The sequence below is a fragment of the Cyprinodon tularosa genome, unplaced genomic scaffold, assembly GCF_016077235.1.
Source record: "Cyprinodon tularosa strain WSP-4 unplaced genomic scaffold, ASM1607723v1 ctg53, whole genome shotgun sequence".
Classification (NCBI taxonomy): Eukaryota; Metazoa; Chordata; class Actinopteri; order Cyprinodontiformes; family Cyprinodontidae; genus Cyprinodon; species Cyprinodon tularosa.
This window is the reverse complement of record NW_024039263.1, coordinates 36,979-49,330: the sequence shown is the minus strand read 5'-3', so window position 1 is coordinate 49,330 and position 12,352 is coordinate 36,979. Positions and strand designations below refer to the sequence as shown.

The window sequence follows — 12,352 nt, the reverse complement described above, 5'->3', positions numbered from 1 at the left end:
GTTGCCCTAATAGCCCATTATTTAAACTAATGTGGCATATTTGTTAAAGCTATTATTATTATTATTATTATCAATATTAATATTATTATTGTCATGATGGTTATTATTAATATATTGTAGCCAGTCACAGCAGGGAAGCTCTATACCATCAACATCTACCAGGACAGGAGATGAGGAAGAGTTCAGGGAAGACACAGAGACAGAAAAAGATCAGGATGAGGGAGAACAGATGGGTGAGGGAAAACAGGGAGATGAGCCAGATGAAAGAAAAAGAAAGATGAGCAAGTAGTACGCTTTAGTCTGTTCTGTTGGTGGTGTGACTTTTTTCCATTGAAAACTCACGTTTAGAGAATGTTACAAATAAAAGTCAAATTTCATTCAACATGCGTTTATTTTTTTTTATAATTAAGTGTTACACGTGCGCTAAAAAGTGCCCCCCCCCCCTCCTGAGCACCTGCCCCCCACAATGTCTGTGCACGCCTGTGCATCTATCTATATATAGACCTATATATAGATATATAGATCGCGTGGTGCCGAAAAGGTAGACATGGGTGTGTATATATACATTAATGTTCCTTGTAATTGTATCTGGTATCATATTTCCCAGGTGGCTGTAATCATATATGCCATGAATGTGCAATTTATCAGTTGTTGTCTAAGCAACCGTGACATAACCGTGACCTGAAGGCATAACCAGTCCGTAGCAGTTCCAGCCACAAAAGTTTTGCTGGCTTTGATAATTCTCATGTTTCAGCATCATTTAACTGCCAAATAAAGAACGATTCTGTATTTTTAAAGATGGTGTCAGTCCTAGCCCTGCCATAAATCCCTGTACGTTCTATATATAACAGTGACAACGCTAAACTAGTGGCGTAGCTGAATGAAGTAAACTTTAGCCTGATTAAGTTGTATAGTCTAGTTATTGTCATTAAAAAAATGGTCGTCAACAAAATAATTTAGTTATCATCATCGTTAACGAAATTAACCTTGCATCCCCCGCCTCGTCACTCTTTCTTTAAGCAAGCGAACGGATGCCTGAGCTACCTTTTCTTCCAACGGACACGATTCATATTTGACATAGTTGTCATAAATGAAGCTAAAGATACATACATATTACCAAGCATACAGTATTTATGGTGAATTAAGATTATTTACCTGTTTCGTGGGAGTGTCTTCAGTGCTGCTCCAAAATGAACCGCTGGCCCAATGTGAGGGAGGGAGGGACTGTAAAGGCGCCGGAATCCAAAAACTTTTGCGAGGTAACGCAAAAACTTTTGCGAGGGAACGCAAAAGGTTTTGCGAGGTAACGCAAAAGTATTGCGAGGTAACGCAAAAGAAAAAAAATTCCCCATGTCCCCTAGGGGGCTCCGTACATTTAGACCCTTCTAGTTTCCACATTGAACACATTTTTTGACATCATGTATGGTTTGGCTGTGCAGCTTTTAAGATGAGTCTGTTTCTGCCATTTTACGATTCTACCCTACAAAATCTTCAGATGATTCAATTGTTTTCTGCAGTTTGAAGCTTCTGATGACTTTCTATCACATTTTCATATGTTCCTCAGCTAATTTGTGCTTCTTTTCCTTCTCGCAGTTTCTTTAGCTAATTTTTCTTTTTCATTCAGCAAAAAAAGCATTCCCACTTTGATGTTTCTCCGAGACAGCTTTTTCTAGTGTTCCTTCTTGTTTCTGCATTTTTTTTTATTATTTCATTTTCATTTTTTCTTCTGATTCTTCTCTGATTCTTTTTTATTTTCCTATATTTTAATCATGTAAAGCACTTTGCATTGTCTTTGTACTGAATTGTGCTATACAAATAAATTTGCCTTGCCTTGCCTTTACTGGCTCTCAATGTTAAATGATAAAAATGTATGCTTTTCTGCATTGTGCATGGCATGACACTCATTGAGCAGGAACCTTTTGCTCCATATTTCTAGTGTTAAATATGCTGCCCTACATCTGAGTCTATCCAAGTGAGCACTTTTAAACACTGACAAAGTCTATGTTTGGAGGCTTGTGGGAGGACATTTTTTTAAAAGAAGCTGCTGAAGTTCAGGCAGAATCTGCTCTCTCTATATTATATCATCAACACAGACCATTTGTTTGTTTCGCTTGTTCTATATATAAGATTTCTAGTTGCATAATAATTACTTAAGTTAACTATTTTAGGTACTTTGATGCCTCTATATTGTTCGTTTTTGTTCCACAACTTAGTGGAACCTGTTGAAAATGTCACCAAAAGAGGTTTTACACAATAAATTCAACTGATGCTGATAAAATTAACAACAACATTTTGTCATGTTGCAGCCACAAAAAAACTATAATCTAAGAATTTATGGAATAGACCAACACAAAATAGAAAACACATTTGAAGAAGAATAAATGTTAGAAGTGGTACAGTCCAAAAGAGTACAATAGAAAGGTAAGGGATAAATGGGGAAGCTTAAAGAAGGTTTTGATCATGAACAATATCCTGAGCTTAGTTAAAGAACAAAAAACATATGAAAGAAGGCACTTTGGTGGAACCTTTTGACCTTAACTTGAATACTTTACCTTGAGCAATACCTTGCCTCACATTCTTAGTGTGAAACATGATGGTGGCAGAGTTATGCTGTGGGAATGCTGTTCTTCCACAGACACATGGAAGTTGGCCAGAGATGACAGGAAAATGAATGGAGGTAAAGGTAGAGAAAATCCTGTCTGACATGTAAAAAGTTGACTTTTATCTACCAGCAGGACAGGGAGCTTAAATATTTTTCTAGAGCTACTGAGGATTAACTTAGACTACAGCATATTATTATGTCAGGGGGTGAAAGGCATCCCCATAGTGAAGGAAAGTTATATATTTGACTGTAATGAGGACAACCTGGTTACATCAGGAAGGACATCCAGTCCTTCACAGATTTTGCAAAGAAAACTTTACGAAACCTGTGAGCAGGTTATAATGACTTGCTGTAGCAATCCAAAAAATTTATTTCATGTGTTGCTCAAACAAACCTCAATAAAATGGTATCATATTGAATGAATTGGAACATGTCTTCTATATAGAGTTATTTGATTAAAAGTGCCCATTGAAAATAACAACCTTTAAGCAGGTATTAAACATTCTGTAGAAGGAATTTCGATTTGATTAATCTGATGTGATGCTCTTATCTTTAGTAGAAAAGTGTTAATTATATGTTAGTGGCAATAAAAACAGACAGTGATTTAAATAACCAAAGTGGCTAGTAGGATTTTAGGGAGCACTCTTTTCTAGCTTGTGTACTTTTTAGGATAAGCAGGTGCTGAGGCAGGCAACCTCAGTTCATCCGTTCTCTAGAAAGTTTCATCTTCCCTCAACTTTGTCTGCATTGAAGAGCAAGAATATGTGCTACTGTTATTATGTTTAGTAATTAAAAAAAAAACATAAATAAAAGCATTGTTACGAACAATAGTGCACATTGCTTAACAACGTACAACGTTTTATTTTGTATTGGGGTTGTAAAACAATGTATGGCTTGTTTGATAACTGAAAATGCTGAAAGTCAGTTTTCCATTGGGGACAACAAGTTTACCATTGACCACTATTGATGGGAATCAAAAGTGACAGATTTTCAAGCTTTAGTCCCTAAGTAATTAATTTATATAATATAAATTGAGTTACTAAAATAAATGAGTTATCCAATATTTTGATTATCACATTTAATCACTGGATTTACTTGTAGGTACTCTATGAGGATAGGAAAGGAGCTGATTAGAGCAGCATATTGTAGATTAATACTGCCATCTTGTGGCAATAAAGTAAACTGCAGACAGACAGATTTTTAAAAGTTTTTTTTTTATTTCTTTTGTACGTTCATGTTTTCACAGTGCGATAGCATTGCCTCTTAACCATGAATTGGGTGAAAAATTATTCCCTTCACATTTCTTTGCTGTTCGGTGCATTAATATTCTTTGATCTTAATTATTTTAAAAGGTAAATTAAACAGATAAGCTTTGCTAAAATAAATACTGCTTTGATGTGTGTAAGCTAGTTTGTATCTCATTCAGGAGTTTGACTATTTTGCTAGTATGAAGTTGATTCTGTACTCCCTTGTGATGTCCTTTCCTCATAATGCCACGTTTTTCTTTCTGCAAAAAAACAAGTACAAAAACAAAATCTAATAGTCATGATACTGTTACACCAGGGGTGCCCAACCTTATTTAAACCAAGAGCTATTTTTGAAGTTGATGGCATGCTGAGATCTACCAAGCCAAACACAAGGGATGGGCAGTTTTTGTTGTTTTTTTTCTTTTGCACAGGTGGAGAATAAACAGTAAGTCCAACAAACAAGGAAATTATCAATTGTTTCAAAACATAGGTTGCAAAAACAGAACTTAATCTCATAAGAACTTAACACCATATCTCTCTCACTCACTCATCAGACTGACCAAAACTACAGAAAAGAGCAGTCAAGATCTGTGCAGTCCAAAAATTCAAATAAACCAATTGATACACAGTCAAGTAGAGATGAAAAAAACAACAAAAAACCATTAGAACTGTACATTTATATCGCCGTTTATATATATATAAATATTTTTTTTTTACTACCTTTCAAGGCTGCACTTTATTTAATTTAGCTGTTCCAAACTAAATTTCTTTTTTGCATTGGCATAGAAACTGGCAGATGGATTAAAATTAAACAGGAAAATAGATAAAAATACTAAGTACAAACTATGTGGGTGTGAAGATGTAACATACAGCAGAATGGGTTGTTGACTGTTTCAGAAACTCTTTAATTTTGTGGAAAAGTTCCAAATATTTTCGAAGAATCTGCCACGGCTCTGCCGCCTGACATCGGTGTGAAGCAGCAGATCAGTGTGGTCTGCACCTACCTTCTCGAGCTGGGCACGGAATAAACACCTCTGTAAACTCCTGGCCAGAACAGAGCAAGCAATCTTCATCGCAACGTCCATGACATGCTTCATATTTAAAATATTGCCACACAGCTGATGTTGATGAATGATGCAGCGGTTGATCCAAAAATCTAGTAAAGTTTCAGACAGCTTGAACAGAGCAACAAATGCAGAAGTGCACCCAACCATAGATGGAGCCCCATCAGTTGTCATAGATGTCATTATCTCTTCAGATTCCTCTTCGCGCTTTAGAGTCCCTGGTAACAACCTAGCAAACGTGGCAAACCATGCCCAGCAGTCAGCATGCATAAAAAAAGGTTCCTTGCATACTTTTTATTTTTCCATTTTATTATTATGAAAAACTTCTTTTTTTTTTGTTTGTCATAGCCATAAATAGGTCTACACTGTAAAACTTCTTGCGATCGACTTTAAAACTCAGCCCACGATGGACTGGTAGACCGCAGTCAACTGGTTGGGCACCCCTGGTCTAGATAAATATTAGGATCCAAAGTTCTGCTTCTGCAGGTATAAAGTTGGAGAAATGAAACCACATCACGAGGAAGTACATTATTCTTTTATTAGAAATATCAAGCAGATTCAAACAACAAAAAAGGGGCCATGAAAACCAGTTGGGTGACTGTTTTTAAATCGCTGCCTCTGACTTGCATCACCTCACTGACACGCATAGAGTGCGCCCTTTGCTTGACAAGTGGCTAAATGATGGCTCTGAGCTGACAACTTCTAACCTGTTCTGGAATGGATCATCATATGTATTGGGAGAAAGGAACCTAATTATTTGTTGGGTTGTCCGTTTTCAAGGTTCTTTTTTTTTTTTTTTTTTTACAGCAATCCAAGTTTGTATTCTACCATCATGTGAGGCTCCCCCATCACTTCACTCTGGGCTGGATCTGCAGACAAACAAACACAGATTGATGGTTAGACTTATTTTATGTTAATAGTAGATTTTCCCATCTAATCAGAGGAGCGAGGCCCTCACCACAGAGGATGTCTTCAAAACCGATACACTCATCGCTTCCTCGCAGTGTGTCGAGAGCAAGGTTAGAGCTTGGTAAGAAGGGCAGACGCTGTATCTGGAACCCAGAAACACTTTGCTTTAGGAATTGGGGGGGGGGGGGGGGGGACTTTAAAAACACTGAAGATGAAAAGGTGTAGACTGCGTCTACCTGTCTGGCCGCTCTGTACTCCATCTGCAATTTGAGCGGAGCGTGAAGACCCTGGATGTTTCTGAGCGTAGAGAAATTCATCTTGTCCTGGTTAAGGTGGAACTTCACAGCAGAGGAAGAGAGAGACCACAGTAAGGAGCCTGCAGTAAACAGCGCCCTCTTATGGCTTCATAATGGCCAATGCTGCATTTTGAACTTTAATATTAACTATATCAGTGTTTCTCAAACTGAAATACATTGGTTGCAGTCAGCAATACTAAGAGGATATAAAATATTTAAAGTATTTACAAAGTTACTAATAATTATTCTGGTCTTGAATTAACTATGATAAAAGTATTTCTAAATCTATATTTTTTTCCACCAATGTTCTTGTTTTACTTTCATAGTGCAGAATGATGTTCGTTCATTACTTATTGTTCTAAGATGTGATCCATAACTGATAAACTGCTCACTGTGTGATAACATTAGCTACAAAATTTGTTTATTACATTTTCATTGTTTGATGCAAAACATTTTTTTACGAGCATGTTCCACATTTTAATTTCTTAAGCCCTTTAAATTAAGGTAAACTGTGACGCTTACTAATGTAAAGATACAATAAATAATAGTGATTGTTTTTGTTGTTTGATTTTCTTTCTTTATTAGTGGGAAATGGTATGTGTTAAGGAACTTGGAAGCCACTATTACATCCCTGGGAAATGTATTACATTTGCAGGATTACTACATTAAAAGCTGCATATGTTTATCAAAATAGCGGTTTACTACATTTGGATGAGTTACATAATCTTCCAATGTGGTTGGGAGAAAACAAGTTACTGCACTTCACATATTTATTTATTTATCCACCTTACTTTTATCTTTTTAAAATACTTTGTTTCTCTTGTGTTTTCATTAGGGATGCTCGATATTGGGATTTTGGCCGATATCCGATATGTCGATATTTTAAAACTCATGTAGCAGATAACCGATATCAATACCGATGTTAAAGCTGGACAAAAATAAGTAGTCATTGAAAATAGCAGTTTTGTTATCCATTTCTGACACTTTGAAAAATAATATACTCAAATATATTTTCATATGCTGACATCAAATTGATTTTTAAAAACGCGGTATGGATCTATTTTACTTTCAAAATCTCGTGAAATTTCATCGTTCTGTTACAAACTCTTGTGATATTTTGCAAATTCTTGTGAGATTTTGTTAGTAAAATAGATCGATACCGCGTCAATATTTTTAAATCTGTAAAAAATAAGTTTTTGAGGAAGAAGTAGTAGTATTTTTTAATTTTAGACTTTAGAAACTCAGAAGCTGATCAAATATCGGGTTAAATATCGGTGGGGTGGCCGATATCCGATATTCAGTTTTAAGGCCGATACCGATAGGGGGCCGATTATATCGTGCATCCCTAGTTTTCATTTGTGAAATGTGATTGTGTGTCGGAAAGGTGTACTAGTGCTGTACAAAAAATAAAAGTTACTGAATTGAACTATCAAGAGAGTTAATGCCGTTAAGCTGAGTAACACCTGAACTAATTGACACACGTACATTTCTTTTAAACTCAACTATGATTTAGAAAATATTGATAAGGATCCTTTAAAAACTGAACAAAATATAAGTATAGGTATGGTGGTTTTAAAAATATGTCACAAAAAGTATTAGTCAATCATAGTAAAGAATTTTGAAGCTATTTAATCCAAAATAAGATTTAAATATGTGGGTATCACTGATTTTTATTGTTCTTTTTTCCCCCAATTAACTTACCTACTAACTCATTTATCTGTGCATATTCACCACATATGTACAGGCTGTCAGGCCTATAAGTAGGTCTGCTACTGGATATATTTTAGGAATGTTAACGCATTAAAGGACACAGCAAAGACAGCTTACATTTTTCTCTGATAACTCCAGAGGGTGGCTTGGAAGGAGCTCATTCTTTATGCTGGTGAAGCTGTCACAGAGAGAGGGATAGAAAGCTGTTACAACCACCAATATGCACCTTAAACTTAACCGAATATGGCGGCTCTTCTTTGCAGATAAAGTAAACACCTGAACAAATAAAGAACAGTATAGTGAACATAATTCGTGGTTTCTTACCCGCTCCGCAGAGAGTCCTGCACCCCATAGGCCCCTTGTGGACACAGTCCTGCTACAGGTACACTGTCTTTGAGCTGAGAGCGGAGTCCACGGCTGTTCTGTGATACACACCGAGATAAAACACTTCAGACCTTCACGTCTGCTAAACATAATCAAAAACAACCGAATACAAACACTCGGAGCCGACTTAAAAAGACAAAATACGGATAAACTTAGCTGCTAACATAAGCGCTAATGTAGCATTAGCTCGAGTGACTAATCAAATTCCCGAGTCAGCTCCGCATGATGATCAGACTAACATTTAAGGGGGGTGATAATGAAATATATAACGCCGATTAAAATAAATTAAGTGGATGGAAAATATTTAAAAAGGAATATATTTAAAAAGATGAAATAAACATGGTACAATACCATTGTGTCTCCTTTCCTTGCACTTTCCTTTTGGTAAGCTTGTATATCCGCCGGTGTAGCACAGTAATTACGAAACATCCGGTGCAAGTCCCGCCCCTGAAAATCTGCTCCGTAATTTGATAAAACGAAATATAAGCACGGAATGTTATATGCTGTTAGCATCTGAGTGGTTTCAATACCATTAGCATTAAAAAGTATTGACCGTCAGTTTCACACCATAACGCCTGAAATCATCATGTGTTCCGCATATGATTCAAGTATTCATTCCGGCTTGTACGGCGGGGGTATAGCTCAGTGGTAGAGCATTTGACTGCAGATCAAGAGGTCCCCGGTTCAAATCCGGGTGCCCCCTCTTTTATAGAGTATTTTTTCTCAGTAATTATTTTTTCAAAAATCTTGTATTTTAAATGGAGTTGGATTGAAAAGCTATAGTCTGGATTCTTCAGGGTCCACCTTATTCCAACCTGATTCCCAACACACCTTATCTCAAGGCACTGTACACAGGCAATTCAATCATGTTATACAATCAGATTGCATTAAATATCAAAAACTAAGAGGAATATAGTAGCTTTCAGCCAGCTGGTGTACATTTGTAATTTGCAACAAAAGTAACGCACCAAAAATCCGTAGAATAAAATAAAATTTCCATTGTTACTGTTAGATATTTATGATACAAATATCATATTAATATACAAATATCATGTTTCAGCAGCTTTTAACACCTGCTTTCAACACCTATTTTCAACACCTTAATATACAAATATAATGCTCTATACAGCTTTCAACACCTACAACAACTTGTTAAAAACATATGAGTTACTGTAACATTTTAATTTACTTTTGCGATTAATAAAGTCTTTTTTATTTGAAAATGAATCAATACCTAACCCTCAGTGGAGTGAGGAATGAGGTCATCATTCCCAATACTATCCTCCTGACTGCTGCTTAGCTCCTGAGGTGCAGGATGCTTGACCTGCATCCCTCAAACGTCGCCCTGTACGTCTGAGTTATCCCCCTGTCTCCAATATTCGTTATAGTCTTTGAAAGAAGATAGTACGGAAGAGGATTAGGGCCACTGAAAAAAAAATAAAGTTAACTAATTTTTAAATTTTATTTCAGTTTAATATGGGGGAAAAAAAATCAGAATTCTGACTTTTTTCTCAGAATTCTGACTTTAATCTCAGAATTCTGACTTTTTTCTCAGGATTTTGATTTTAATCTCAGAATTCTGACTTTAATCTCAGAATTTTGACTTTTTTCTCAGAATTCTGACTTTATTCTCAGAATTTTGGACTTTAATGTAGATGGGCACCATGAAGGAAGAGATGTGGGAGCACTCAGATTTACTGACAAAGATGTGGGTTGTTTGAGAAGGCCAATGACACATTTTGTGGAAAATTACAGAATTAAGCAACTTTTGTACAGCAAATGTACAAATGTACAGCTTTAGCTAACTGTACTAAGATGTGAGCAATAGAAACTGGAGTCAAATTCCTTGTTAATAATTCATCTTTCTTGAATTTTCGTGAATTAAAGCCCCTTGAATGTGCAGTGGAAGCGACTTCTGTCAGACCATTTTATTTTGTACCGTACTTACACATTACTGGAAAGTCAGATGATTTGCCAAAGTACTAAAAAAATAGGTAATTGTTGTACTGTAGAGGCTTTGACATTCAAAATGTTTTTATATGTGAATGACTATTAATGCAAATTGATATTTTATTGAATACAAAACTCATTATTTTTGCTGTGGATGCTTTATTTAAAGTTTATATCACAAAATAGCTTATGATATACTTATACTTTTTTTTTACTTATACCTTATTTTTTTGTCATGCGAGGAGGAGAATCATTTCCAGAAATATTTCCATCTGTCCAGAGAAAAACTGATCAAAATCTGAGCTCTCTTTAAACTCAGTTAGACCATCCGGGATGCTTTCATTCAGAATCTGATGGCATTATCTTAATCTTTGTTCAGACTTCTCCTTTCATCAGCTTTCTCTAAATACTTTAGGTTGAAAACTGCAGGATATTGTAGAAAAAACATGAAGGAATGCTAGTTTACGTGCAGGAAAATTTACCTTAATGCATAATGTCCAGCAGATTCCAAAAACAGTTTCTTCCCCAATGCCATTAGACTGCTAAATGTTTTGTAGAATTGGTTATTGTATTGCATTTTATTATTATATTTATTATATTTTATCATATATTAAAAAACTGTAAATTTAAAGCCATTTTGTACTATTTTTCAAGGCTGCACTTTTAAAACGAAACTTCTTTTTGTTTTACACTTGTGTAAACAAAAAGACAAATAAAATCTGTCTAAGTCTAAAATTCTAAAGTCTAATGTATGCATATTTTATTAAGCAAATCTGAAATCTTGCTGTTTTTCTGAAGTCAGATTAATTGTACTCTGCAAATTGAATGACCAACAGTATTGACAGCAGATATGTGCAGAGATAGATGGATTACTAACTGATCTCACAGATGGTACCAATTTATCAGTAAACACACTGAATAGGTTTATGGACGGTGCAGTTAAAGCAGCCACAGTTTACCATTGATGACTTTATTCTGTTTGACCCAATTGCTTTCAGCTCACTAGTCACTGAGATTTAACATCAGCGTACATGTTGTATGATTTGTTTGGAGGAAAAGAAGGAGAAGAAAAACTATTAGACACATGAAACTATGGAGGTTGGATGAAAAAAAAAAATCAATTTGTATTGCAACATTTGCGGGGGGAAAAAAACCCAACAACCTTACAACAATATCTGAATGTTTCCTATAAAGTCCTCAGAAATGCATACATTGGGCACAAAAAGGCTGTAATAAAAGGATAAATATAAAAATATACTTTTTAAACCCATGACATGACATGTCAACGACATTGACATGATGTCAGCGAGCTCATTTATCTTATAGACATTTGTTACACCACATATGATCCTCAACAGGGGGAACCTATCAAGAAGCACACTTAATGCAATATAGTTTAAGATAGAGAATACTTAACAGAGTTTTTTTCCCTTGGGACATCTTAGAGCTGAATAAATCACAGTTTTTTTCAAGGTAAGTCCTTTTGACCTCAATAGATTTGGAAGATGATGCTCCCCTCTGAAGAGCTTATCTTAATCTTTTAGATGTCAGAAAAGCCAAACTAATAAAAAAAAAAAAAAACAGAAGATATGCATTGTCATTGTCAGAAACAGAAGTAATAATTTTTTTACTAAAGAAAGAGGATTTAACTTTAACACAGAGTTTTACAGAATGCAGCTAGAAGCCACCAATCAGAATCAAAATCTGCCTGTAATGACCTGAACTTAAAAGCATATGAAGAGAACAGCAAAGTCCTCCTTCTGTCACCTAAAGAACATCTCCAGAACTGAAGAGCTAATTTTTCAGCAGGACCTTGTACATTAATTCATTTGTTCAGCTTCAGTATAATTGATTACTCCAATGGAAACTTTACATGTCTGCCTAAACTGTTGATTAAACAGCTGCAGCTGACGAACACTGATGAAGCCCTAAAACCCCGAGTCTCTTTAAGTCAAGACTAAAGTTAACCTTCTACTGTGCTATATAAGCAATATTAGTTACGTTTTTAGAATAACTTTCCTCAATTTGCACCAAATATTTTAAACTATTTATTTTTCTCTCTCTAAATATTTGCTACTTTTATACCACTGCAAAGTACTGTTCTTTTTTGACCATGTTCAGCACTTAGAATAGTGTTGTTACTGAAATTTGCTAAACTTACCACTGTGTAGGCCTGAGTGTATCTATTCT

The 12,352-nt window shown here is 35.5% G+C and overlaps 1 protein-coding gene and 1 non-coding gene across 2 annotated transcripts; one reads left to right on the top strand and one right to left on the bottom strand.

Moving 5' to 3' along the window:
• Nucleotides 1-5,429: 5,429 nt before the first annotated feature.
• Nucleotides 5,430-8,710, bottom strand: LOC119795976 (proteasome maturation protein). The gene is made up of 6 exons (XM_038304246.1): nucleotides 8,564-8,710; nucleotides 8,153-8,250; nucleotides 7,946-8,006; nucleotides 6,059-6,160; nucleotides 5,872-5,965; nucleotides 5,430-5,782 (listed from the first exon to the last, which is right to left on the bottom strand). Exons 1-6 carry the CDS (start codon nucleotides 8,639-8,641, stop codon nucleotides 5,715-5,717), a joined length of 501 nt encoding a protein of 166 aa, XP_038160174.1. The 5' UTR covers nucleotides 8,642-8,710; the 3' UTR covers nucleotides 5,430-5,714.
• A 133-nt stretch (nucleotides 8,711-8,843) lies between these two features.
• trnac-gca lies at nucleotides 8,844-8,915 on the top strand. The gene has a single exon. It is a non-coding gene; the product is annotated as a tRNA-Cys (tRNA).
• The last annotated feature ends 3,437 nt before the right edge of the window (nucleotides 8,916-12,352 follow it).